General features: G+C 48.1%; 1 protein-coding gene across 14 annotated transcripts; it reads left to right on the top strand.

Annotated features, from left to right (window-relative positions):
* Positions 1-1612: 1612 nt before the first annotated feature.
* On the top strand, positions 1613-25677 carry LOC117643915 (sodium/potassium-transporting ATPase subunit alpha). 14 transcript variants are annotated; one of them, XM_034383091.1, is made up of 19 exons: positions 1613-1772; positions 2146-2238; positions 9551-9631; positions 10155-10289; positions 10650-10853; positions 11480-11593; positions 12195-12447; positions 12535-12756; positions 12837-13194; positions 13276-13408; positions 13517-13958; positions 14050-14188; positions 14275-14417; positions 14499-14755; positions 19705-19799; positions 22371-22545; positions 22654-22784; positions 22897-22998; positions 23070-25677. In XM_034383091.1, the coding sequence occupies exons 2-19, from the start codon at positions 2224-2226 to the stop codon at positions 23188-23190; spliced, it is 3120 nt and encodes a 1039-aa protein (XP_034238982.1). In that variant the 5' UTR covers positions 1613-1772; positions 2146-2223; the 3' UTR covers positions 23191-25677. The 14 variants fall into 14 exon arrangements, 13 of the variants coding, with proteins under 13 accessions (XP_034238982.1, XP_034238983.1, XP_034238988.1 ...); XM_034383092.1 differs by lacking the exon at positions 19705-19799 and adding an exon at positions 18935-19029; XM_034383097.1 differs by lacking the exons at positions 11480-11593; positions 19705-19799 and adding exons at positions 11068-11181; positions 17013-17104.
* Positions 25678-25687: the final 10 nt, after the last annotated feature.

Genomic DNA, 25687 nt, shown 5'->3' with positions numbered 1-25687 from the left:
ACACGGCGGGTTCGAGTTTCATTTAGCAACTCTGGAACTCAAAACGCGTCCGGGATTGTGGCCGCCGCCACCGGTCTTCTGGCCCACTGTGTGGCGGGGCGGGAACCTGCAAAGTTTCGCCGGCTGCATGTCCCCCCCGATGCAGACGGCCTGGCACGGCACACAGACGACACAGGCTGCACTGCATAACTAGGGAATTTTGCGGGACCCGCGGTCCAAAGCGCAACCGCGCTGGCAAGCAAACTTTGTCTTGGCACAAACTGAAAGTGTGCGCGAGACGCGGCGAGGAGTGGCAGGGCGTGGCAGGGCGTGGCGGGCCGCCCAGGGGATGTGCATGACCGGTTCCCTCTTCATTTAATTTTGAGCAACGCCTCCATCCCCCCTCTCTCCCTCTCTCTCTCCCATCCCCTTCCGTGCGTCACTGCACGCGTTGTTCCCAGGTGCGTGCTCAGCGCGCGCCACGAGGGGCTCAACTTGCTCTCCAAGTCCCGAAAGGGGGAAAGTCACGTGGTGATGAGGGTTTACCACAGTGTTGTGGCCGACCAATTTAATACCGCGCTTACATACTTTGGCCTGACACCGCAAGCTTTGGCTCCGCATGATGGAGTGCGTTCCATTCCATTCCATTCCAGTGGCGGGGCCCAGGCCCAAAGGCCGCACAGTGGGCCAGAAGACCGGTGGAGGCGGCCAAAACTCCGGACGCGTTTTGAGCTCCAGAGTCGCTAAATGGGACTCGAACCGAACGTGTGACCCCACCAATAGACTGCTCTCCGAACGAGCAATCCATTGGTGGGAGTCTATTGGTGGGGTCACACGTTCGGTTCGAGTCCCATTTAGCGACCCTGGAGCTCAAAACGCGTCTGGAGTTTTGGCCGCCTCCACCGGTCTTCTGGCCCACTGTGGGCCGGCCGGCCGAATGCCCACGGCCCCACGGCCCGGTGGAGTGCACGGTGCCGACAGTGCCTCTCAGGGCCACAGGGTGACAGGGCGGCCGACCGCTGTCAACGCCAACATGCCAACCCAGTGACAGCCATGGGACAACGTCGGCTTGACCGGCCAAACCAACCTAAGGGCCTGCCTTAGGGCCGGACGGAGGCATGGCAAAACGGCGTCCCGGTTGGTCGAAGAGCGAACTCCACACCGCTGCCCGGCCCGGCCCGGCGCCTCCACCCCCAGCGCCGCCGCCTCGCCCTCGCCGCCTCCACCCTCAAGCCGGCGCCCACCCTCACCCTTCCTCCAGGGACGGCCGCGCCGTCGCGCCGCCCAGCCCGTAGCGTAGCGGCTGTAGCGGCCCGAAGTACCGACGTGCCGAGTCGGCCGCGTCCGAGCCGAGCCGGAGCCGAGCCGAGGCGGAGCCGAACGGCGCGCGAACGTGGACTCGGCCAGCGCCGAGCAGCGCCGAGCGGAGCCGAGCGGAGCCGAAGCGACCAAACTGAGGTTCGTGACGCAGTGTGACGTCAGCGACTGGGGCTGGAAAGGTTCAATAAAGTCCATTGCAGGCACTGCGGCCCAGGCTGCCCAGGCTCCGTGCTGGCTCGGCTGGTATCGATCCCGGGCCCGGCTCGGCTCGTCTCGGCTTCGCGCTGCTTCGCGCCTCGCGGTAGTGAAGGGCGAGGGTGGGCAGGGAGCAGGGCGGCCAGAGTCGGTCGAGCTTCCGAGGAGAGCTAGCGGACAGCGTAGCGCAGCGTATCACCCAGGCGCCGAAGGCGGTGCGGTGTAGTTGAGTGCGGTGCGGCGCGGCCAGCGTCTGGCCTGGGCTGGCTTTTCGGGCTGTGAGTGTCAAAGTGTCAAAGTTGGAAGCCGCGCTCGTCTCGTCGCTCGTTGCTCACCGCGATCTTGGCGTGCGTTACGTTTCGGTCCGGGGTGCTGTCCACGCGCGGCAGCGCGGCCCCCTCCCGGACGGCCCGGACGGCCCGGTACTCGTCCCTCCCTCCCCCACTCCACCTCGTTCCCCCTCCCCTCCCCCGCGCCGCGCCTGCCGCGCCCGCCGCGCCCGGGCGTGCGTGCGCGTGAGTGTGAGTGAGAGCGAAGGGAGTGGAGTGAGTGCAGTGTAGAAGCAGCGAGCAGTGCGGCGGGCCGTGCCGTCAAGACTCAGTGCCGTGGACTGGACTAAGTGCCGCCTTTTTGTTTTGTTCGTTTTTACAGTCTCGAAACTCTCCACGTGAAGGATTACACCGGAGTGCAGGATTGTGTGGCTTTCAGTGACGGATTTCCTCAGCAACCATGGCTAGCGACAAGGTTAGTCGAAGAGTCCAAGACTCCTGTCATCGGCAACTCGTAGAAACGGCGGCGCGCCGTCGGATTAATGTGTAGAATGTTATTTTAGAGAGCTTGTTTTACGGCCTGGTAGTGTTTCAAGTTCCTTGGTTCGTGCCTGTGAAGCTGCTAACCCCAAACTGTTCTGACACGACTGGACCCACCTTGCTGGACAAACAACAAAGCCATTCCACCTGGAATGCGGTGACTTCTGGACGCGGCCGAAGCCCTGGAATGCCGGAGGGCGTCGTCGGAAGAGCCCCGCCCAAGCCTCAGGGCTCGGCGAGCCTAATTTCATTCACCTGCAGCCTAAATTCCGCGTTGCAAGAGTTGTTTGGACACTTGTTTGGGGCGTTGGAGCGCGTCAAGTGTCTGTGCTTTTTGAGGCCTGGGCCGGACCTGAGCCCTTCCGAGCAGCCTGCCGTCCCTTCTGTGAAAATGCCGTCGCCGGCAAGAGTGCGCCGACACCGGAGCCAGTGGATAAATCAGTGAATGATTGAAAAGGTGGAAATGAACGGAACGGTGCCGCAGTGCCGCCGCACAGTTGGCAGCGCCGAGCGGCACGCCCAGCAGGCGGCTCGGCTCGGCACGGCCCGGCCCAGGCGCGGCCCGCCCGGCTCGGCTTGACTCGGTGGCGCCGGCTCGACTCGTCTCGCACCAAGTGACAACCGCCAGCAAGCCAGCGAGTACGTGGACCCCGCCTGCAGGCCCTGCAGGTGCAAAACAACCAGAAGGGGCTTCTCGCCGGGGCCGCGGGCTGCAGCCTGGCCTGCAGGAGGAGGGGGGCGTGCCTGTCTTGCCGCCGTCGGCAGTTCAAGTTCCCCCATGGCGAAAAATCGATGACCGCGGGCACGGCAGGCCGATGGCATGAGGCCCCTGGCGCCGCCACGCCCCGCCACGCCCCACGACAAGGTCCCACGGCGTCGCGGCTCGGCCCTACGGCCCCGGGCCGTGGCGAGCCGGCCGATTCCTGCGCCTTGTTCGCAGGTGCCGACTGGACCGGTGACCGGCAAAATTCAAACCGCCTTGCGGGCGGCGCGGGCGGTGCGCCCAGGCCCGCGGTAAAAGTGGCGGGAGAGTGGCGGAGTGCCGGTACCCGGCCCGGGCCAGGCCCAGGTGTGCCGGTAGCGCGGTGCGTTGAGCTCTCCGCCCTCCGCACGTGCAGTGAAGCCCCGGAACCACCACGGGGACGATGCGGACGAAAGCCAGCGGCCCCAGCGGTCACAGGAAGGTCCTGAGCCGCCACCGCCCGCTGTGGCCGCCACGCTGCCGCTCGCCGTGCCGCTCCGTCAGATGCAAAGGTCACTAGAGGGTCCACGGACTGCTGACTGCCGCCAGCCCAAGTTTTTCGCTGAGCCTGCTGCCTCTGGGTTGAGGCGGCGCGGCCGGCTCGATACCATTCGAGATCCCCTCCGCCCCAAGTCGCGAATACTGTATTTTCCTTTCTCTTGGCACAGTTTCCCCCCGCATGGCACGCGCGGAGCCTGCGACTCGAGATCGATCCCCTAGTTTGAGCGAAGTTCCGGCGCGCCGAACTTGGAGGCTGTAGCCAGCGGACGGGACACGGGACGAGACGGCCGAGCAACTTTCCAGCCGGGCGCCTCGACGGCTCCAGTTTGTGTTCCGTCTCTTCGTTTGCGGCTTTTCCGCCAGTTTCCGCCGGCGACCAACTTGGCTGAACAAAATCGCCGCCGCACGAAGGAAGGACGCGAAGAGGAAAATGTGCGCCCGTCCTCGGTCTTCAGGCACTTTCGGGGCCTTCGGGCTGCTCGCGGATCCACGGCGCACAGTGGGCCAGAAGAACGGTGAGGCGGCGAAGACTCTAGACGCGTTTTGAGCTCCAGAGTCGCTAAACAGGACTCGAAACGAACGTGTGACCTCACCAATGGGTTCCTCGTTCAGAGAGCAATCCATTGGTGGGGTCACACGTTCGGTTCGAGTCCCATTTTGCGACGTCGGAGCTCGAAACGCGTCTGGGATTTTGGCCGGCTCCACCGGTCTTCTGGCCCACTGGTGCAGCGTCCGCCCACGCCGTCGTGGAGCCTGGCGTGGCGGGGCGTGGCGGACCCAATTTGGGCCAGTGTGTGCGCTGTTAATGTGCCCGCAGTGACGCTCCCAGAATTATCGCAGCAACGAGGTTTAGACGATAAAGAAAAACCTATTTGAGAAAGTTTCAGAGACGAATTGGTTTTTGTCAATATCTTGGCGCCGCGCGCCGCGTCCCGCCGCGCCCTTGAAAAGGCCGGGTTGCCTCATGCGGGACTTTTATCGAGGCACCTCCACTGTCGGCACGTGCCACTGCCTACACTGTGAAGCGACGAAGCGGCCCGGGGGGAACGGGCTCGGTGGGCCTTCCCCGGATGTGTACGGCGCGCGTCGCTTGCGAGGTTTCTGCAATCTACGATAACCAAGCAAAGCGGAATGTACGGGGCTCCCCTCCCAGCCACCTGCCGGGTGCATGTCACCCTTTGCCCCCCCCCCCCTTTCCGCCATCCAGGCCGGTGTCATGTCGCACCCTTTCTGGAGGTGGGGCTTCCCTAAAGCTGCCTCCCCCTGATTTTACCCAGCAAAGAAAAGGGGGGTGGTATACTGAATTTTCGTGCGCATTGGCCACTGGTCCAACCCCCAGAGTCTCTTAATAATAAAAAAAAAAGGTTATAGCTTGCCATTTTTGAAAGTAGAAAATCCCCCTATTTTTGTTGTTAGTAAAGTTGGAGGTTTGCCCTTACGCCGACAGTTCAATACGCAGCCCGTTCTTTGATGTCCTTCCTTTGATACGCTATTCCATTGTCCGGCCAGGCGAAGGGCCAGGCCGTGCCGTGCCCCTTGGCCTTGTTCCTGGCCGGCTTGCCTGGCTCTCTAGGCCGCCCCCGCCCCTCGCCCGGCAACTTTGGCTTGGCCGACGGGGGAAAGAGGAAAACAGAAAGGGAAGTTGGAACGCGGAGCCGGCCAGGCAGGCCGGCCGGTCGAAGCAGCAAACCCCTCTGTTGGCAACCCTGCATGTCCGTCCAGGAGGCGAACTCGCGTCATGCCTGGCTGGGCTGGCTTGCCAGGCGGGGTAGCTCTAGAGGGGAGGCCCAAGTTTCGACTTTAGACAGTTGGTGGCGGCAAAGGCGGGCAAAGGTCATGCATGGCTGGTGACGTCACGGTGGCGTGCGTGCCGGGCCGGTGCCGGGGGTTGGCCGAGCTGCCTGGCCGGCCCTCCCCCACCCCTTCCACCGGAGCAGCACCCCTGCTTCTTTTTATATACCTCTCTCACTTGGTTCTGACCTTTCGCGACCCACCCCAACGTTACCTCCAACCTTAACCTTCCTCATAATCCCCCCCCTTTCCCCTTCCATTGTCCGGTCATTTGTTGTGCAGCCACGCGCCCCGCCAGGCCCACCGCCTTGGAGCTGTTCCACCTGCACCCTTTGCCCGGGGCCTTGCGGTGTGCGTGCGTGCGTCCCAAGGCCCCGACCCGGGTTTCCAGCAACCCTCCAGCAGGAGGGTGCACCCCGCCCCTCTCTCTTGAACCTCTGCAAACGGGTTCTCCAGCCCCCCTTTTGTCCTGCCGCCGCCAGGGTCTTTTTTCCCTTCTCCCTCTCGGGTGCCGCCATGCCGCGCACTGCCGCCGTGGTGCGGCGCGGACACGACAAGGCTCTCTGATTGCGAAACGCGAAGCTGGCGGAGCATGCCGCCCCGCCGGCCAGGTTGCTTTTATTCGCGGCAAAGGGGGAGGGAAGGGGAGGGGTGGTTTCCCAACAAGCTGCTGCCGGGGACGGGGACCGACGGGGACTCTGGGCGCGCGGAGCTGGAACCGCCTGTGTTACTCAAGCTCTCTCTCTCTCTCTCTCTCTTCTCTCTCTCTCTCTCTCTCTCTCTCTCTCTCTCTCTCTCTCTCTCACTCTCACTCTCACTCTCTCTCTCTCACGCGCACACTCACTCGCGCCTTTACAAAGCTCGTGCTCATTTTGATCATGATGGACGAGCATACAAACGCACGCTAATGTGCGTGAGTGTGTGTGTGGGGGGGGGGGGGCAAACTGTGTAATGGCGCGGTTAAACTGCATCTGTGCGTCCCGGAAACGTCGACTGCGTTTGGCTAACTCGTTTGTGGCGATGATGATGAGACCCGCCACGCCGCGCCACTGTGTGATTGGCGGCCGAGCAGCGCGCTATGCTTCGCTATGCTGCTGGACTGATTTTATCCTAATTAGACGACCCCCGTCCCCCCTCCCCCTTTTTCCCGCCGCCATCCGAGGGGACCCCGCTCGCTGTAATGCCATTAGCAGGGGGTCCGCCGCGATACGCCTTGCCGAGTGCCTCGCCCCTCGTCGTGTGGCCGAGCGTGTGGCACTGTGACACACTGTGGCACTACGCCGGTGCACAACCCCCACAAAAAAACAACATTAAAAACGTGACAACTGAGTTGAAATATTTGTGCTTCTCTGATAGCCCGGGAGGCCGGTGAATTGTGAGTCTTGTACCTAAAGCATTTTTACAGTAGCGCTGGTCTGAAACTTCTGATAAACTTGGCATGTCACTGATTTGTTGGGTTTTTTTTGCGTGTACCTTCGGCGGCTACGATTACTCTCATCCGCGGCCTCCTCCCCGCCCCCGAGGCACCCCGCCACACCCCGCCCCACCCCGCAGCAGCCCCTGGCGGCGCCGCCAACCCTCCGCCATGAATAATAGAACAGCGAGCGAAGCGGCGCGGTGTGCCGCGGGACCTCGCGGGACCGCCACCCCCTGGCCGCCGCGCCCGCCACCCCACCCCCCCGCCCACCCCGGCCCGCCCCCGCCGCCAGCCCCGCCGCTCGCGCGCCTCGACCCGCGGCGCCGCCCCCGCGAACCCCTCTCAGGGACGCGGCGCTGCCGTCCTTCGTTGTCGTCTTTCCGGCCGGGAGGCCCGGAAGGGCTGGCCGAAGGGCTGGCCGAAGGGCTGGCCGAAGGGCTGGCCGAACTTCCGGCCGGACCGCGCTGGGCTACGCAGGGCTACGCAGGGCTACGCAGGGCTACGCAGGGCCGGCAACGAGGTTCCACCACTTTCGTCGCTCGGTCTCTCTCGCACGCATTGCGGGACGCCCCACGAGTACGAGAGAGCACTGCTCGAAATTTGTCGCTCGGCTGGAATCTTGTCGGGCCTTCTCCAGCGGACGGTGCGGGCAGCCTGCCGTGCTGTCGGATGCACGCCGATTCGCGGGCCTCCTGACCTTTGCGCCGTGGCTGCCTGTGGGCCTTCGGGGCCGCGGGGCTGCGAGGCACGGCCTGGCTGGGCCCGTGCAGGATGTGGAGCAGAGGGCCACGGCCGCCGCACCGCCGGGCCGCCAGAGAGGGGCGATGCAGGCACCGGGCCGCGTCGTCTGTCTCTCTCGCACCGCTGCGGCCTGCTCCGCGAGTGCGAGCGAGACGGACGGACGAGAGCGCTGCTCGGGATGGGCGTGCAGGATGCGTCCTGCGCCGCCCCCGCCCTTGCACCAATTGGAGTTCCCTTCCCTACTGCCCTTCGCTTCGCGGTGCCGCGGGTCGCCTCGCGGGTCGCCACGCCACTGGGCGAGCTCAAGGGCGAAGGGCGCTGTTTTATCTTGAGTCCTGTTGGGTTGGCCGGCCGGGCAATGAGCCCTTGTGTGCAGGGCCTGCTGCTGCCTTGACATTTTCTTGCGATTTCTCAAAACGTTTTTAGCAATTTAAAAATGAAATAGCTTAAAATTTTACAAAAACATTTATTTTGAAAGAATTCATTTTGGTACCCTCGCGTGATGGATTCGACTCAGGACCTCGGTAGCGCTAATCGTGTCCAGGGCTTGTATTTCTGAACTTGTCCGCTGGCCCACTGTGCCTTGCCTGGTCTTGCCCCCAACGGCCCTGCCTTGGCCAAGGGCCGCGGGAGCCGCGGACCGGCAGGTTCTGTAGATAGCGCTGTGTACAGACGGCCAGTCTGTTTGCTGGGCATTAAAAGGACGCGCTGCCGTGCCGTGCCGCCCACACAGCAGACGACGCACGTGTTTGCCCACGCGTGGCACGGCACGGCGCTCTAGATAAAGCCCTACGCAAACCTCGGCGCGCGCCACACTGTCTGGCCCGGCGCGCGCCGCACGCGTCGCCGGACACCCTGACCTCCAACAAGGAGACCCACAGCGTCGTCGTCGCCCCGGACCGGACACCGAAGATGCTCCCGTGTCATGTAGCGAAAGCGCGTTTAGCGGAGGAGGGACTGCCAGGCGGCGGGGGTGGCTCGCAAATTTTTTCCTTTTTTTTTTGTCGCGCCAGGCATGGCGATGCAGGGCAGGCGATGCACCGCCGTGGCTTCTCGGTGACGTCACCGGAACGGAACGGCCCGACCAGAGGGCCCGACCGCGACCACCACACCGCTAGAGAGCCTCCTCCCACCCACATGCACACCAACGTACTCGGACACGGATTTTTCTGTGTCACCCGCTCGCTGTCTGCTCTGTGCACTCTGTGTTGGTGTCTGACGCTCATCGGGGGCGTGGCCGCGCCGTGCCCGGTGCCACTACACCGGAAGTGCAGAAAGAGCTGGGCTGGGCGTGTCGCGAGTTTGACCCGTCCGATGTCCGATGAGGCCCGGGGGGAGGGGGAGGGGCACAGTGGGCCAGAAGAACGGTGGGGGCGGACAAAACTCCAGACGCGTTTTGAGCTCCAGAGTCGCCAAATGGGACTCGAACCGAACGTGTGACCCCACCAAAGGATTGCTCTCCGAACGAGGAATCCATTGGTAGGGTCGCACGTTCGATTTGAGTCCCGTTTAGCGACTCTGGAGCTCAAAACGGGTCTTGAGTTTTGTCCGCCTCCACCGGTCTTCTGGCCCACTGTGAGGGGGGCCGCCAGGGAACGGAACTGTGTTGGGGTGAGCGTCTCCACGGGCCGACTGGCCAACGAAACTAGACCACTAGACGATTCAGACACGACCAGGATTTGTTTGTTTGGCCGCATTGTGCACGCCGCGCCCGATTTGTGGCGGATGCATTTGTTGCATTTGAACTTTAATCTAATCATTCACTTTTAATTTTATTTTTTTAATGTTTCTGGTAAGCTTTGAACTCCCTGAAACGACGGGGAACAGAGACAGGTGGCGAGGCGAATTGGACTAGAATGCTGCAAGCAGTGGAATATAGTTGCCTACCATGTTTCATTTTATTTATTCCTTTATTTATTTATTTTTGTTTTCAGCTGTATTGCTGTAGCACGCTATTTCTCTGTTATGTTGCGCGACATGCATATTTATGTTGTGTGTGTTTTAGTTTCTGGCTGTGTTGCGCTTGTTCCCTCAGTAGAAGCTTGGTTGTTGCAGCATGGCCGGTCGGACTCGTACCGAGTGGCCACTGTTCCCTCCATGGCAGACGACAACAGAACATTCGACGGAGTCGCAAAGGTACTGGTATAAAGCTCCCAAACTGGACCCACAAAAAAATGAGATCAAAATTTCTACGTCTGTAAGGGAGGTGGGAGGGAGGTATGCTCTGGTTGGTTTTCACATCCTAAGGGGGGGTCCTCATTCAATGAAATTATTTCTTTTCTCAATCATTTGCCCATTGTACCTGTTCAAGGGGGCTCTTTGTGTGTACGGCATGAAAGGTAAGTGGCTTCTAGAACAGCCGGCATGTAGTTAAGAATCTCAGTTTATACACTGTAGGCTCTCTGTGTAGATTTTTTTTTAAAATGCATATGCCATTGCCATTGAAGCGCCTCCTAGTGTACCTTAGAGGGCCCGCAAGGGTGCTGACAACAGCCCTAGTGACATGTGGGCTCGGTATAGAATGCTTTGTGGCAGTTATCGGATTGACTCGCCACTTTATAAATCACTATCAATTTTTTTTTTATTTTTTCAAATTAATTTTTTTTGAACTTTTTTTTTATAGATTTAGTTTCTAACTGTGTTTTTTGTTTGTTTGCAGTCGCGGCGGAAATCCCCGACTAAAGGGAAAAGAAAGGGAGAGGATTTAGATGACCTTAAACAAGAATTGGATATCGACTTTCATAAAATAACGCCGGAGGAACTCTACCAACGTTTCCAAACTAGCCCAGACAGAGTAAGTGCGAAACGAGATACGAGGCCTCGCGGTGCCCGTGCCCCTAAGGTCCATGCGACCTTACATGCCCCTAGGGGGGTGCCCCTAGGGGGGGTGCCCCTAGGGGGGTGCCCCTAGGGGGGTGCCCCTAGGGGGGTGCCCCTAGGGGGGTGCCCCTAGGGGGGTGCCCCTAGGGGGGTGCCCCTAGGGGGGTGCCCCTAGGGGGGTGCCCCTAGGGGGGTGCCCCTAGGGGGGTGCCCCTAGGGGGGTGCACGTTGGCACAGCACAGAGGCATTGTCAATGGAGGCCTGCTCAACTTGGTATCAAGTCAAAGTGACTTGACGCGTCTCGCGTCTGATGCCGGGTTCTGTGTTTTGACAGGGTCTTTCACACGCTAAAGCAAAAGAGAATTTGGAAAGAGATGGCCCAAATGCTCTCACACCTCCTAAAACAACGCCAGAATGGGTCAAATTCTGCAAGCAGCTCTTTGGTGGCTTTGCCCTGCTCCTGTGGATTGGTGCCATCCTCTGCTTCATTGCATACTCCATCCAAGCCAGCACGGTTGAGGAACCTGCTGATGATAACGTAAGTCCCTCCTCCCGTTATACTCATTGCTTAATCCAAATTTTACCCGACAGCTGCCATGTGCCTCAAAGAAAATGGCTCGCCCCCTGAAAAGCTTCATTTCCAGAATTTGGCTGCTATATGTCGGTCTGAACTACAGTCCCATGTTGTTTGTCTCCTGGAATGGGGTAAACTTGTGGTTTGTTTGTTGTTAATTAATTATCATTAAATACAGCTCTACCTGGGAGTGGTACTATCAGCAGTCGTGATTGTCACTGGCTGCTTTTCATACTATCAGGAAGCTAAATCGTCAGCAATTATGGAATCATTTAAAAGTATGGTCCCTCAGGTAAGAAAGGAGGACCTCCCTAGAACAGCAGCATGGTGTAATTTGTTGGAGTTTTTGCTTGTTGCACCACACTGTAGACGTTCTTGTCACTGTCGATTTGATTTTCCTTCCTCAGGTTTCTTTATTTGGTGTTGACTTCGTTTTGTTGCCTGTTCTCAGTATTGTAATGATTTGCTTGTGTATTATTTTGACTTGTTGTTTTTCTTCAATTTATTTGAGTTTTGCGGTAGAAATTGTGTATTCTGTTGAATTTTTTGCATTTTCTCAGTTTTTGCATGCACTTGCCTGCTTTTTACAGTTATACTTGGGTATTGTACTATCAGTGGTGGTCATGGTCACCGGAACCTTTTCATACTTGCAAGAGTCCAAAAGCGGCAGAATTATGGATTCTTTTAAAAACTTAGTTCCTCAAGTAAGTAGCATCAAATGATCCCCTCTTCCTTCTCTTCTTCAAAAACTCAATGTGATAAGCTTAAACGTTTTCATATTGAAACTAGGGGCAATGTACCCCATTGGAATTGATTTATTGGCAGGCCTGGCAGGCCTCATGAGGGAAGCAGTCTGTTGGCAGCATTATTTGCACAGCGTGACTTGCCCCCACTTCCTCTCAATGAATGGCAAGGGGAATGGGGCTGCCCTTGCTGGCCCCGCTCCCTCTCCACGCCAAGCCTGTCAAGTGGGAGCACAGAGCACACCCATGACCTTCAATCATTAAAATCCTCTCTCTTCTCCTTTTTGCCCAAGTTTTGATCCTTTGCATCAATCACCATAATTTTTATTTGCACTATTTTAATTTTGGTAGTTGTGTTGATGCCTCCAGCATGATGTAGGTCAGCCTCATTTGTTTATTAGATTTTTAATGCGTTATTTTGTTGTTGAACTATTCTGACTTTAGGTAGCTTTTTTAATTTTTTTCCCGTAAAAGTAAAAAAATAGTGTGCTTTCTTTTTATTACAATTATAATTATAAAACTGCTTGCAAGTCACAGTAAACATGCTTATTTCTGTTTTCAGTTTGCAACAGTTATAAGAGAGGGAGAGAAGGTAACAGTAAGGGCAGAGGACTTGGTACTTGGTGATGTTGTGGAAGTTAAATTTGGAGACCGAGTTCCTGCTGATCTTCGTGTTATTGAGGCACGTGGCTTCAAAGTTGACAATTCTTCATTGACTGGAGAATCTGAACCTCAAAGCCGCAGCGTTGAGTTCACTCATGAGAACCCCCTTGAAACTAAGAATTTGGCATTCTTCTCAACCAATGCTGTTGAAGGTCAGTATTTCTGTTGGTTTGTTTTTAACAAATTATTAATATGTTGAAAAAAATCAGGGCTGATATTTTTCTTTTCTTTTTTTTCAGGCACTGCTAAAGGTGTTGTGATCAGCTGTGGTGATCATACTGTAATGGGTAGGATTGCTGGTTTAGCATCTGGTCTAGACACTGGTGAAACACCCATTGCAAAGGAAATTCACCATTTCATCCACCTCATCACTGGTGTGGCTGTGTTCCTTGGTGTTTCGTTCTTCCTCATTGCTTTCATTCTGGGTTACCATTGGTTGGATGCCGTCATCTTCTTGATTGGTGTGTAATATAATTCTCATGCTCTTGTACAAACTATCTTTGCAACATTCTTCACCTCATTGCATTATTTTCTTTTTCAGGTATCATTGTGGCCAATGTACCCGAGGGTCTCCTTGCAACTGTAACTGTGTGTCTGACACTAACAGCCAAGAGAATGGCATCAAAGAACTGCTTGGTTAAGAATTTGGAAGCTGTAGAAACCTTGGGCTCCACATCTACCATTTGCTCAGACAAAACTGGAACCCTTACCCAGAACCGAATGACAGTCGCACACATGTGGTTTGACAACCAAATCATTGAGGCTGATACGACAGAGGATCAGTCAGGAGTTCAATATGACCGCACAAGCCCTGGATTCAAAGCCTTGTCTAGGATTGCTGCTCTATGCAACCGAGCTGAGTTCAAAGGAGGCCAGGAGGGTGTTCCTGTTTTGAAGAAGTATGCTCTTCTTTCTATCTTGTGTTTGCCGCTCTCAGTTTCTTGAATTGCAGACTTAATTTTGTCTCTTGTGTGTTGCAGGGAAGTTGCCGGTGATGCCTCTGAGGCTGCTCTTCTGAAGTGCATGGAATTGGCTATGGGAGATGTTATGTCAGTCAGGAAGAAGAACAAGAAAGTGTGTGAGCTGCCTTTCAACTCAACCAACAAATACCAGGTAATTCAACTAAGTACACTTGATGGTTAAAAAAATTAAAAATAAGGCATCAATTTCTCAACGCACTGTATACTTACTATGTTTTAATGTGCTTTTTTTCCCCCCCAGATTTCTATCCATGAAACTGAGGATCCTAATGACCCCAGGCATCTGTCGGTCATGAAGGGAGCTCCCGAGCGTATTCTGGACCGATGCTCCACTATTTTCATTGGTGGCAAAGAGAAAGTTCTGGATGAGGAAATGAAAGAGGCATTCAACAATGCTTACCTGGAACTTGGTGGTCTGGGTGAGCGTGTGCTTGGATTCTGTGACCAGATGCTGCCATCCGACAAATATCCAATTGGTTTCAAGTTCGATGCTGATGAAGTTAACTTCCCCATCACTGGAATGCGCTTTGTGGGCCTCATGTCCATGATTGACCCTCCCCGTGCTGCCGTCCCTGACGCCGTCGCTAAATGCCGGTCTGCTGGTATCAAAGTCATCATGGTGACTGGTGACCACCCGATCACTGCCAAAGCTATTGCCAAGTCCGTCGGTATCATTTCTGAAGGTATGCTTAGTTCTCTCCATGTCAACATGATGTTCTCAGTTAATCTTGCTATCATTTTTATACTCTTGTTTTAATTTTTCTTTTATTTCAGGAAATGAAACTGTGGAAGATATTGCTCAGCGACTGAACATCCCTGTTTCTGAAGTTAACCCTCGTGAAGCTAAAGCTGCTGTTGTTCACGGTACTGAGCTGCGAGACTTGGACTCAGACCACTTGGATGATATCCTTCGGTAATTGCATAATTTCCGTGGTTTATTTCAAGAATTGCTTAATTTTGAAAGTTATTTTTCAATTTCACTGTTTTGTTTCTTTCTAGCCACCACACCGAAATCGTGTTTGCCCGTACTTCACCGCAGCAGAAGCTCATCATTGTTGAGGGTTGCCAACGCATGGGTGCCATTGTGGCTGTGACAGGAGATGGTGTGAATGACTCCCCTGCCTTGAAGAAAGCTGATATTGGTTTGTGTTATTTTTGAAATTATTATTAAAAAACACTAAAAATAGGAATTTTACTTTTAATGTTTTGTGTGAACTTTCCAGGTGTTGCTATGGGTATTGCTGGTTCTGATGTGTCCAAGCAAGCTGCTGACATGATTCTGCTTGATGACAACTTTGCCTCAATTGTCACTGGTGTTGAAGAGGGTCGTCTCATCTTTGACAACTTGAAGAAATCTATTGCCTACACTCTGACCTCCAACATTCCTGAAATCTCACCTTTCCTGGCATTCATCTTGCTAGACATTCCACTTCCACTTGGTACAGTTACCATTCTCTGCATTGACTTGGGAACTGACATGGTAAGTTATCAAATTTCTTTTACTTGCACATTGTCTCCCTTTTTCGTAATATCATGTTTGAAAGGTACTTGGAACACTGAGCTTGGTATGGTGTTGGAAAGACAGTGTCATCTCCTGGTGTACAACTGATGCAAAATTGAGGTTTCCTTATCCAATTTCAAACCTATCACCTCTCTTATGCGCATCAGCCATTGGTTTTTTTCTTTCATACGAAACAAACACCATACCAAGTCATTTTCTAGTTTTTTTTATTATTTTTTCTTTTTAATTATAATTTGTTTTTGTTTCAAATGACAATTGAGTGTTGTATGTGGAAGTACCTGCCTCATGCAGTTTTTGTGGGAACACCTCCAGGGTTACCTTCTCATTTTTGCAAGCACTACATCTCATTTTCATCCCTATCAATTTCATTTTATGGTGCATTCAACAATCTACTATGTGCCCTTGCTTCCAAAACATAAAACTACTGGTCAAAAGGGTTCACAGACAGAATAGCAGTATATCTGAATTTCTCTCTGTATATTTGTAAATTTAATTTATGAATTGCACATGGTTTTTGTTGTTTGCTCAGAGATGCACTTGGTGTTGCACTTGGTGTTGCACAACTTTTATTTCTCTGATAGTTATTTTGAATTAAGGATGTTGATGTGGTTTGTTTGCCTCTAAATGGAAACCATCAGATACCCGCCATCTCACTAGCTTATGAAGAGGCGGAGACTGACATAATGAAGCGGAAACCACGAAATCCATATAGAGACAATTTGGTTAATGAAAGGTAACCTTTGCTTAGAGAAGTCCAATAGTTCCAGTAACAATATTGTTCTTCTTTATGTGGAGCATTAAAAATTGAAATAGTTTTTGAAAAAGATAAAAGTTAATCACAATTTGCTAGGTAAATATAGGCTAGAAGCAAAGTATTGAATTCATCATTAACCAGTAATTCTTATTTTTGATGAGATAATTTACTTTAGATTTGTATCTTGTATTAATGTGATCCATCCTCCTGCTTCAGCCTAGGCAATTGAGAGAATATCAGATTGAGTACAATTCCCCACGTAATCACTCCTCTGCAAAATCAATTTCATACCAACCACAACACTCAAATTGTCCACCATGGCCCTTGATTTGATTTGTATGTTAACTACCTCCAATCCATACCCACTCCACCATGCCCATGCTCTGTTGAGCGTATCGTCATTTTTGTAAATGTGCTTTTTTTTTTCCTTTTTTGTGCACATGATACATGTGTATGTAAGCTAGAAGTTTCAAGAAATGACCAACAATGAATGTTTCAATTCATCAATGTCAATTCAGGGAAATGAAAATCATGTAATTTGTTGGTACTTCTTGGCTTCTAAAATTCTCTACTGACATACTTTTTCAAGGTTTGCAGCAGTTTGCGGTTCTGCAGATACGCTTATAGCTATTTCTTCGGAGTGTCTTCGTATTAGGTCTTTGTGGAATATGGATATAGGGGGAAACGCCTACTAGAGGTTTTGTGAATTAGAGGAAGATGTTGATGGTTTTCAGCTGGGTAGTGAGTTGTGACTGATTCCTGCTTGCAGCTCTGAATTTATTTTATTTTATGTAGAGTAGCTTGTAGTTTGGTGTGGGTTGTGTGCAGTTGGTGGCTGAGGCGGCTGTGTACGCTGATTGCGAGCAGCTACAGTGGCTGCCAGCATACATGTGTGGCTATGTTGTTAATGTAGTTTGTTTTGTGTCCATGTATTTGATGCTCTTCATATCTGCTGTTACAGTGGTTAGGACTTCAAATACCATGTTTAATAATTCTGAGAAGCCCTAGCCTAATATTTACCTCAAAAATTTAAATCAATTATTGTCCATTTCTCCTAATACTATTTTTCAATGAACGTGTGCAGGGATAGCATCAAATATAGTCTTGTTTACAGTAGTGGTAACTTTATCACAATTTATTAAGCAATCTGGTTATGGTTGACTTTTTCTTATTAGCTATTTCTTTCCATAATTTTATTTTTAAAACCTTCAAGTCCGCAATATTTTAATCCAGTAATTGTAGTTGTGTTTCATTAAGTAAACTTCACCTAAAATATGGCCACTAAAGAGAAAGCACTTCAAATTTCATTAAGTTTGGGAATTACTTAAGACTTAAACATTTGCATATAAAAAAGAAAAATATTTTAATGAAATATTTGTGCTTATTTTCACATCACTGTATCATTATTAAGTAGATTCTCCACTTGAATAGATATCGTTGTTGAAGACTTGTGTTTGCCAGGTCCCAGCAATTTCTCTCGCCTATGAAGCTCCAGAGATGGATGTCATGCAGCAACCTCCTCGTAACATGAATGACAAATTGGTCAACAAAAGGTAGACTGAAATGTCAGAGATTAAGTTGCCTGGGGGACCATCTATTGTCTGCTTATTAACAATTATATGGGGACTTATGGCAAATTTAATTTAGCAATGGGAATAATTTTGGAGTAAGTCAGGTGCAGTTATTTTGAATTTGCATGAGGAAACGACTGCCTGGTGGCAAGCAAGTACTCATTTCTAATCCTTTTTGTCTTGTCCATTACAATCACAGTTCACAGTGTTGCCAGCTCTTTCTATTCCTCATTAATTCAATTATTTGAATGAAAGCTTTTCTTCATACCTCCTTCATGCAGGGGATTCCAGTGAAGACATTATTGATGAGGTCAATTTAGTGAAACTTTACAGGTGCTTTGAATGTTAAACTGGCGGTTTTTAAGGGGGAAACCCATTGCCTGTGGGCTCAGAATTGAATGGATGATTTCGGTTGGAGAAGTCTCTACGTCGTGTTTTGAAATAAGTTTCAATACTTCTATGTATTTGGGTCATTGATCTAATGATATAAAAAATAATGTTTACTTTAATACAGAGAACTTCTTCTTCTTAATATCTATCCAAGTGCTTTTGTTTGGTTCAGCTTTTTGTGCTTAACAGTGGAGCATATGTTTAGTCTTACTTTTCAGACTTGACTTTCATGCTTGACTGGATCGAAGCCTTTGTGTCAGTGCTTTTATTGCAACCTCATTTTGCACCACGTGGCATTTGATATAGAATTTGAAGTCAGTATACTGTGTATAAATGTGTGCAAAAAATGGCACTGTGGTGCAAAGTCTGGTCTTATGAATGTCATTTCTGCAGTTTGGGGTTCTGGTGTGTTCTGGTATTTTGCTGTTCTGTGAGGTGTTACTCCATCCCATGTCATATTACCCCTATAGATTTAACTTCCCTTCCCTTCAATAGAAACACAATCATATCACAATAGATGCATGACAGCTTCATCTAAAGAGGATCTGATATTTTTTTTCTGACTATTGGTTTGGATGTTAGATGTCATGGCTGAGGGAACTGTGGAAACAAGTGATCCTGCACCCTACACCTCCCTATCCAAACCATTCTGTTCACATGCTCGGCTCATCAGATTTTTCTCTTGTAAAATTAAATAATTTAGTACACTTTATCATTTTTTGAAAGTTCTTATTTTGTATAGTTTGATAGATGTTAGTATTAGTGCTAGGCTGTTATAAGTTGGAACGCTAACTGCTTGTGTTGGTGTACATTGTTGGTTGTCACGTAGTGCTGTAGGCTAGCCTTGAAGCCCTTGCTTGTTCTTATTTGGGAGTCTGGAGACGTTCAAGTATTAGGTCTGTTTCAATATTTAATTTTATGATGTTTGAGGATAATAAGACTGCCTTGAGTTTAGCATGTTTTTGTGTTTTCCTCCATGCATTTGGGTTTTTATATCTTATAGGTTCTTTTACAATTTTCTTCATAAAATTATCTTTTAGTATTTCTCAGTAATGTTTGAACGTGTCCATCAATAAGGTTCTGAGAAAATTTAAATGATGATAGTTGGTCTGCTGAAGAATGCGTCTAGCTCATTGAAGGAGCATGTCAACTTTATTTGCGTTTTAGGATGTTCAAATTTGTACATGTCAAAGCTGTTCGATGGTGGAGCACGACTTTGGTTTTGGTCATGGAATTTTTCAATGCTGCGCATGGTTATTTCGTCCCAGCCGCAGCACTAAATTCCCACCTGCCTTGTAGGAAACCCTGCAGAGGCGTCGGAATGCTTACTGTGTTGTAACATTTGTGTTCTTTATCTTAGTAGCTGGTCCTTAGTTTGTATTGATTTGTTTTGTTTTCACCATGGTGTTGCCTTGCTATTAGGTCCCTGCCATTTCCCTGGCCTATGAAGAAGCCGAGTCAGATATCATGAAGCGACAGCCTCGAAATCCTTTCACAGATAAACTCGTAAACGAAAGGTAAATTATGAGACAACTTAAGAGTTCATATTAATGATTTTTTTGTTAATTGTGGAACATGTCTGTCTGTCTCTCTCTCTCTTCTCTCTCTTTAAGTTTAATAATTCTTAACAAATTGAGCAAAAGCATGCCTCCTCAGCCTTCGCACGGGCTGATGAATGGAGGCATTCTTTTGCTCTAGCGACTGAATTACTCTGCTTATTATGCTTAGATTATTTTTAAGTTACATAGCCGTTTAAGTTAATTATGAGGTAAGTGGAATTTTAATTCTGTTACTTTGTACTCTGAGATGTTATGGTATAAAAATTGCATTTTTGGTTGTTACATATCACACACATATTTAGCTAGCTAATCTGATGTGGCTTTTGGTGTGGTTCTTTTTGCATGCAATTTTGCACACACAGTACAAACACACCTCTCACCCTGACAGTTTCCACTACAGCTTCCACGACTTTCCATTTTCATCTTGCCATTTCATCATCTCCTCCTCCACCTCTTTACCCGTGTATCCATACTCTGAACTCATAGTATAGTGAAAAACAAAACTACGTTGTTAGTTGTCCACTAGTCAGGGTCCCCACCAGGTCGATACCCTTCGTAACAGGGAGCAATATCGATCGATGCATGGTGTTCAGGAACTCTTTGAACTAACCATTGTACTGTATTACACCGTAGATGCCTGCTATATCTCTGGCTTATGAAGCTCCAGAGGCAGACATAATGAAAAGGCAGCCACGTGACCCGTACAGTGACAAGTTGGTGAATCACAGGTGGGTCTTAAAATATCTTGTCTCTTGCTGTCCGTGTGTGTCATTCAATCCATAATTTTTGGTTTCATCATGTTTTATCAGGTTTAGTTCCACTTTTGTTTCATTTTTTCTCGGTCTATGTTAAACATTCAAACTATATTTTATTGGATGGATTGACAGTAACAATTTTCAGAAAGTGTAAAGCTATAAATACACACTTGAACTGGCATGGTAAAAAGAATTGTCCTGTTATTTTTTATTTTTTTTTTCATGTTTCCTTCTTTGACAAAAGGGGTTTTGAGGACAAAGCAATGTGTATATTGCCTTTCTGAAAATTGCTCTCATGTTTAAATCATACATTTTTTATTCTCTAATAGCTATCATTAGAAATCATTTATCTCATACATCAGAGGGTACATCCTAGATGCATGGTCTCTAGCCATATAGGATGCTCTGTTCAGTGTGTAAGGCTTATATCGGATCTAGGTCAAGTTATCCTCATTTATTGTAATCCACTAATGTGTATTATGCCACATCTAGAAACATCGTACAGGATACATGGCAGGATAAGAAGATGAACAGCTTGGTTGTGGTAAAGCTGATTACTATTCTCCCCAATACCTTCCAACTCTATCATGACTAATGCACTACTGCTACATAGTACTACACTATCACAGAAATGAGTCAAACTCATTTCAATGCACCTATGAGTGGTCAAGACCCACATTCATCACAACAGCACTCAAAGTCCCTTTGCTATTCTCTCTAGTCTATTCACAATAAAATAGTTAACAATTTGGTAATTTTTATCAAACATTAATAATTAATGCATTATTATTTTCTTAAACCATCCCATTAACTAAGTAATAACCTCACTAAAAGAATAAATTGATAATTGTTTAAAAACCTTAACAATAAATTTTAATACTTGTCTTGAATTCTATTGAAACTAAGTTGCATAAGTTAAGTATGCAGCACAATTTTGTGTCACAGACACTTGAAGAATGCTCCCTGCATTGCCATGCACTCTAAGCAGCACTTCAAAAGTAGTCAAAGTTCTTCTCATGACTGCAAAGCAAATTTTTCTTAAGATTTGCTTATGTAGCAGCAGTTCTCTTTTTGTGTTGAATTTGCAATTTGGAGTATAACATGTAACATGTGAATCAAGAGGCTCTACTTCCAGGTAACCTTTTTCATGTTATAGTTAAACTTAATGTGAATGTAAGATGTATTGGTTTATACTTTTAAAAGTTGTTATGCTTTTTGTTGGTATTTGTAATTGTGTGATTTATGTAGGCTAATGACTATCCCGTAGGCCCAATTAGTTTCTTCTAAACGTTGAAGATATCTATTTTAACTTTGCTCTTTAACTACCATCAAAGTCCCCAACAATCTCTCATCAATTGTCAAGAGGTAAAAAAAAAAAAAAACACAAAGCAGAACAAACAGGTGACATTGCTACACTATGTTTTACGGTGCCAGAGAGAGGTGAATGTTGTGTGTGTGGTGTGTTCCTCTCCCATTTTTATTTTTCAATTTTTTTGAAGTATTTTTTTTATACATCTGTTGCTGTGGTGTGTTGGTTTGTTTTGATGTGAAAGAGCTTCAAATGTGTGCACGAGCTGGACTGACTGAGTGAGTGAGTGAATGTGTGTTTGTTGTATATGCCAGGGATCAAGTCGCTCTTATTTTAAGACATTAGAAAGCCACACAACTATCACAAAGTAAGGAAACATGTCAAATATGGCCTAATTTTTATTGGGATTCCCTAAATTTTCTACATTTTATTGAAAAATATAATGTAGCTCATTTTTAAAACTGTTAGTTTCAAAATGTGCGATATTTGTGGTAATGTGTGGCTCTAAGGTGACATTTCAATCAAAATTTATATTTTGATTGAAATTTATATTTCAATGGTCTCATACCTAAGAATGTGAATGGTGCTTAAGCGTCCTTTGAATACTCACAAGGCTTGAATGCAAGAGGGATGAAAGGCCGTTGTGTGTCAGTGGTTCAAAGAATTTTTCCTCTATTTTGGTTTATTTATACAAGTACCATCCAGCGTTGCTTAGAATAATCTTTCTGCGAAAACAATCTTCTTAAAACTTTAAAAAATCCGTCATCTGATCATGCTGGTGTGATGTCTGTGATCTAATGTGGCTTCCTTCATTCTAAGCTTTGATTGCTTAATCTTACCTATGCATCCATTAATAATAATATTGGCCATAAGCATTAGCTTTCCTTTCCCATGGTTCAGCCTTACATTCCCCTTTGTAATTCATGTTTTCCAACAAAGCAGCTTGCTAACATCTTGAGCTTACATGTCGGTATTCGTTTATGAACCAATAAAGTTCAATTTTGAAATTCATTACCCTCTGGTAAAAGGAAAACATTCTTGTTTCCTTAGTTTTGTCAGTTTAATTGAATACTATCCAAAACCGTAAGTTTTGGGCAGCGCTTTAAAGATTGCTTAAAGAGTAAACTAATACACATATTTAGATGAAAAGGACTTAAATATTGGTTTAACTGGTGGTTGGTTAGTAGAAGTGCATTTTAAAATTTGTCCTATAACAATGTGTTGGACTTTCCCAGGCTCATCTCCATGGCTTACGGCCAAATTGGTATGATCCAAGCTGCCGCTGGCTTCTTTGTGTACTTCGTGATCATGGCTGAAAATGGATTCCTGCCCATCAAGCTGTTTGGTATCCGTAAGCATTGGGACTCGAAGGCCATTAACGACCTTCCCGATTCATATGGACAAGAATGGGTAAGTTTTCTTTAACATACTAAAGTCAGTATCGCATGAAATTGGAAAATCAATCCTACAGTTCTTATTGTTAAAAATTAAATTTTCTTGTGTCTTTCTTCTTTACAGACGTACAGGGACAGGAAAGCTCTTGAATTCACGTGCCATACTGCTTTCTTCGTGTCCATTGTCATTGTGCAGTGGGCTGATTTGATTGTCTGTAAAACAAGGCGTAATTCTCTTATTCACCAAGGAATGAGGTAAGACTGGTTCTGTTTATGGTGCTGTTTGACACCCTCTTCTCTTCTTTCTTTATGCTAAAATACTGTTATGGTTCTTCCTGTAATTTTATCTGTTTTGTTATCTTTTTAGAAATTGGGCATTGAACTTCGGTCTGGTATTTGAGACTGCTCTCGCTGCCTTCCTTTCGTACACACCTGGAATGGACAAGGGTCTCAGGATGTACCCGCTCAAGTAAGTGCTAGCATTCTGTGATTTGTGCATTTAGACCTATTTGGTTTTCTATATATATTTTTGTTTTACAGGTTTGTGTGGTGGCTGCCCGCCCTTCCCTTCACTCTCTCTATCTTCATCTATGACGAGGTGCGGCGCTTCTACCTCCGTAGATACCCTGGCGGCTGGTTGGAGCAGGAGACATACTATTAAGCACACCACCGTATGCTGGCTGCGAGCCGCTGTTGCTCAGTAGACTCATACCCACACTACGCTGTAAAAGTGTTCAAAAAAGTAGCCCTGACGGGAGACATAAATGGATGATATTGAAGAGGTACTTTCCTCAAAGTCAAGATCGGAAACATATTTTAAGAAACCAATTTGCTTCGCTGGAGCCACGTTTTAGTAGGCAGCCACTAGGGACAACTAAGAATGAGTTGCAGTAATGGTATACAAGTGTGCATGTGGATGGTGCGACTGGAAGGACCATGTCAGTGAAAGATTATCAGGCAGTGTGGAATGTACAGATGTACAGCATGGAAAATGGACACCTATGAAAGCCTCATCACACCAATGCCACATTCTAATTGTCATTCTAGAACCATTTTTTTTTTCTTCATTTTTTTTTTAAAGAAGAGAAGAGTATTTACTATTTAGTTTACTATTGTGTGCAAGATGTATATGACGCTGCTGTAAAATCTCCACCTTTTTTGTTTTTAGTAATATTTTTGTTGATATTATCTTCTTTTAGTTAATTTTCAGTTTTAGTGCGGGCTTCAAGTTTTTAGGAAATGTTTGCCTGCTCCAGTAATTTAGGAAAAAATTCTCAACCAGTCAAGTGATCTGACAACCATGTTGGAGAGCTAAATTAGTTATAAATTATGTGAGAAATAATATTTCTTTTTAACATGAAGAGACTTATGTTCAGAGAAAAATAATGAAATGGTTTGTAACTACTTATTGATAAAGAAAGAGCATATAGAACACTTTAATTGTTCGTTTATATAGAGTAAAATAAGAAAATGAAAAAAACAAAATCTTGTTGCAATGTTTTTGAATAAAAGTGTGGTTTATAAAATTGTGCGAAAAGGGCAAATTGCGAGCATGGGGCACCTGGAGAAGCACAGCTTTTCCTACCACATTGCCTCCATCCACCAGTGTCATGTGAATCATCAGTGTAATTAATTCATGAATGTGGAACACTTCTTCTTGTTATGTGTAAATTACCTTGCTGATATTTGCGAGAGAGCAATTTTTTTTGTATTGATTTTTAAAAACACATTTGTAAAACCTCCCCCCTTCAATCCTATTACTCTTACTGCCTATTACCAATGTTCTAATTTTTACTTTAGATTAGACTTTGAAATTCTGATATGATGATGGGATCCATCAATCTAGGATACAAAGTGCTTGATGTATCTTGGGAAAACTGGATAGATAGGTTGTAGATATATTTTTAGGATAGTATAACCATGTTGTTAATGTAAGTCAGTACACAAATTTCACTGTTGAAGCTTGTTACATGTGAGACTTGAAAAAATTTACTTGTCTAGATCCAAACTCCAGCGATGTAAAAATAATGAATAATTACGATGGTAATTGAGAGTGGGGGAGGGGGGGAGATTCAGCGGCATCGGCTATCCAGCCAGCTGGATCCAGCTGCCCTGCCCTGCCCTGCCACTTGTGTTGGACCAGCAGCAACCAGAAAGCCGTCTGGTTCCTCGTCTCGTCTCTTCGCGTCGCTGCCGAGAAGGGAGGGAGGGGTACGAATGAGTGATTGAGCCGCGTGCCGTGCCGCACCGCGCCGCGCCGCTTGGATGGGAGCTCTTCTCGGGTCGTGCTTGCGCTGGGCCCGCGATGCGCCCGCGCCCTTTTTCACGCCATTCCATTCGATACATTCCACATTCCGGGGCCCATGGCGAGCCCAGGCCAGCCCAGGCCTCCACGCCTAGCCTAGGCTGCCTAGGCCAGGCCGACCCGCGAGGGGCTCCGTGCCACGCCGTGCTCGGGGCGGGCCCCCCGCGCGGTCCACTCCAGCCAAAACTGGAGACGGTGGTTGGAAAGTTGTTCTATCATTCTTACGATGATATTGTACATATTTTAAATAAGAACTTATAAATTATTATATTTTTTTGTTTTTTCTTTTGTTTGAACTTACTCACATCAGAAATTTCCACCTCCTTGTATTGGCTATGAATGAGTGCATTGTAAAAATGATACGCATTGTCAACCACAAAACTTGGTTACCAAAACCATCTGATCTGCAGGATTTACTGTTAGACTTAGCCTGTAGAATTTTAAACAAATATGACGGTGCAGTTTGTCCTTGTTTATGAATGAACGTGAGCATTTAATTTGTTAATCGTAATGTGTAGATGCATTGCTCGTGATCTGTAATAATAATAAGAATAACTACACACAATACTGCCTACCACAATCTGCCGATGGAGCGACTGGAGCGTTGTTCAAAATATGTAAGACAATAACCAATACAGCTTCCGGTTGGATGAAGTGGCAGAAAGCCTCTAGTTTCTGTTGTGGGTGGAAAGATCTAAGTGTGCAGTTGTCTTGGCTCATCATCAATTTTTGGTAGAATTTGAAAAAAAAGAAGAAAAACAAAGAATTTTTACACACAAAACATCGGAATTGTGTAAGTTGTTTGCCATAAGCACATAATAAAAATGGTACATGTTGAACAAACTTTGTGTTG

The sequence above is a fragment of the Thrips palmi genome, unplaced genomic scaffold, assembly GCF_012932325.1.
Source record: "Thrips palmi isolate BJ-2018 unplaced genomic scaffold, TpBJ-2018v1 HiC_scaffold_17, whole genome shotgun sequence".
Lineage (NCBI taxonomy): Eukaryota > Metazoa > Arthropoda > Insecta > Thysanoptera > Thripidae > Thrips > Thrips palmi.
This window is presented reverse-complemented; position numbering and strand designations above follow the sequence as displayed.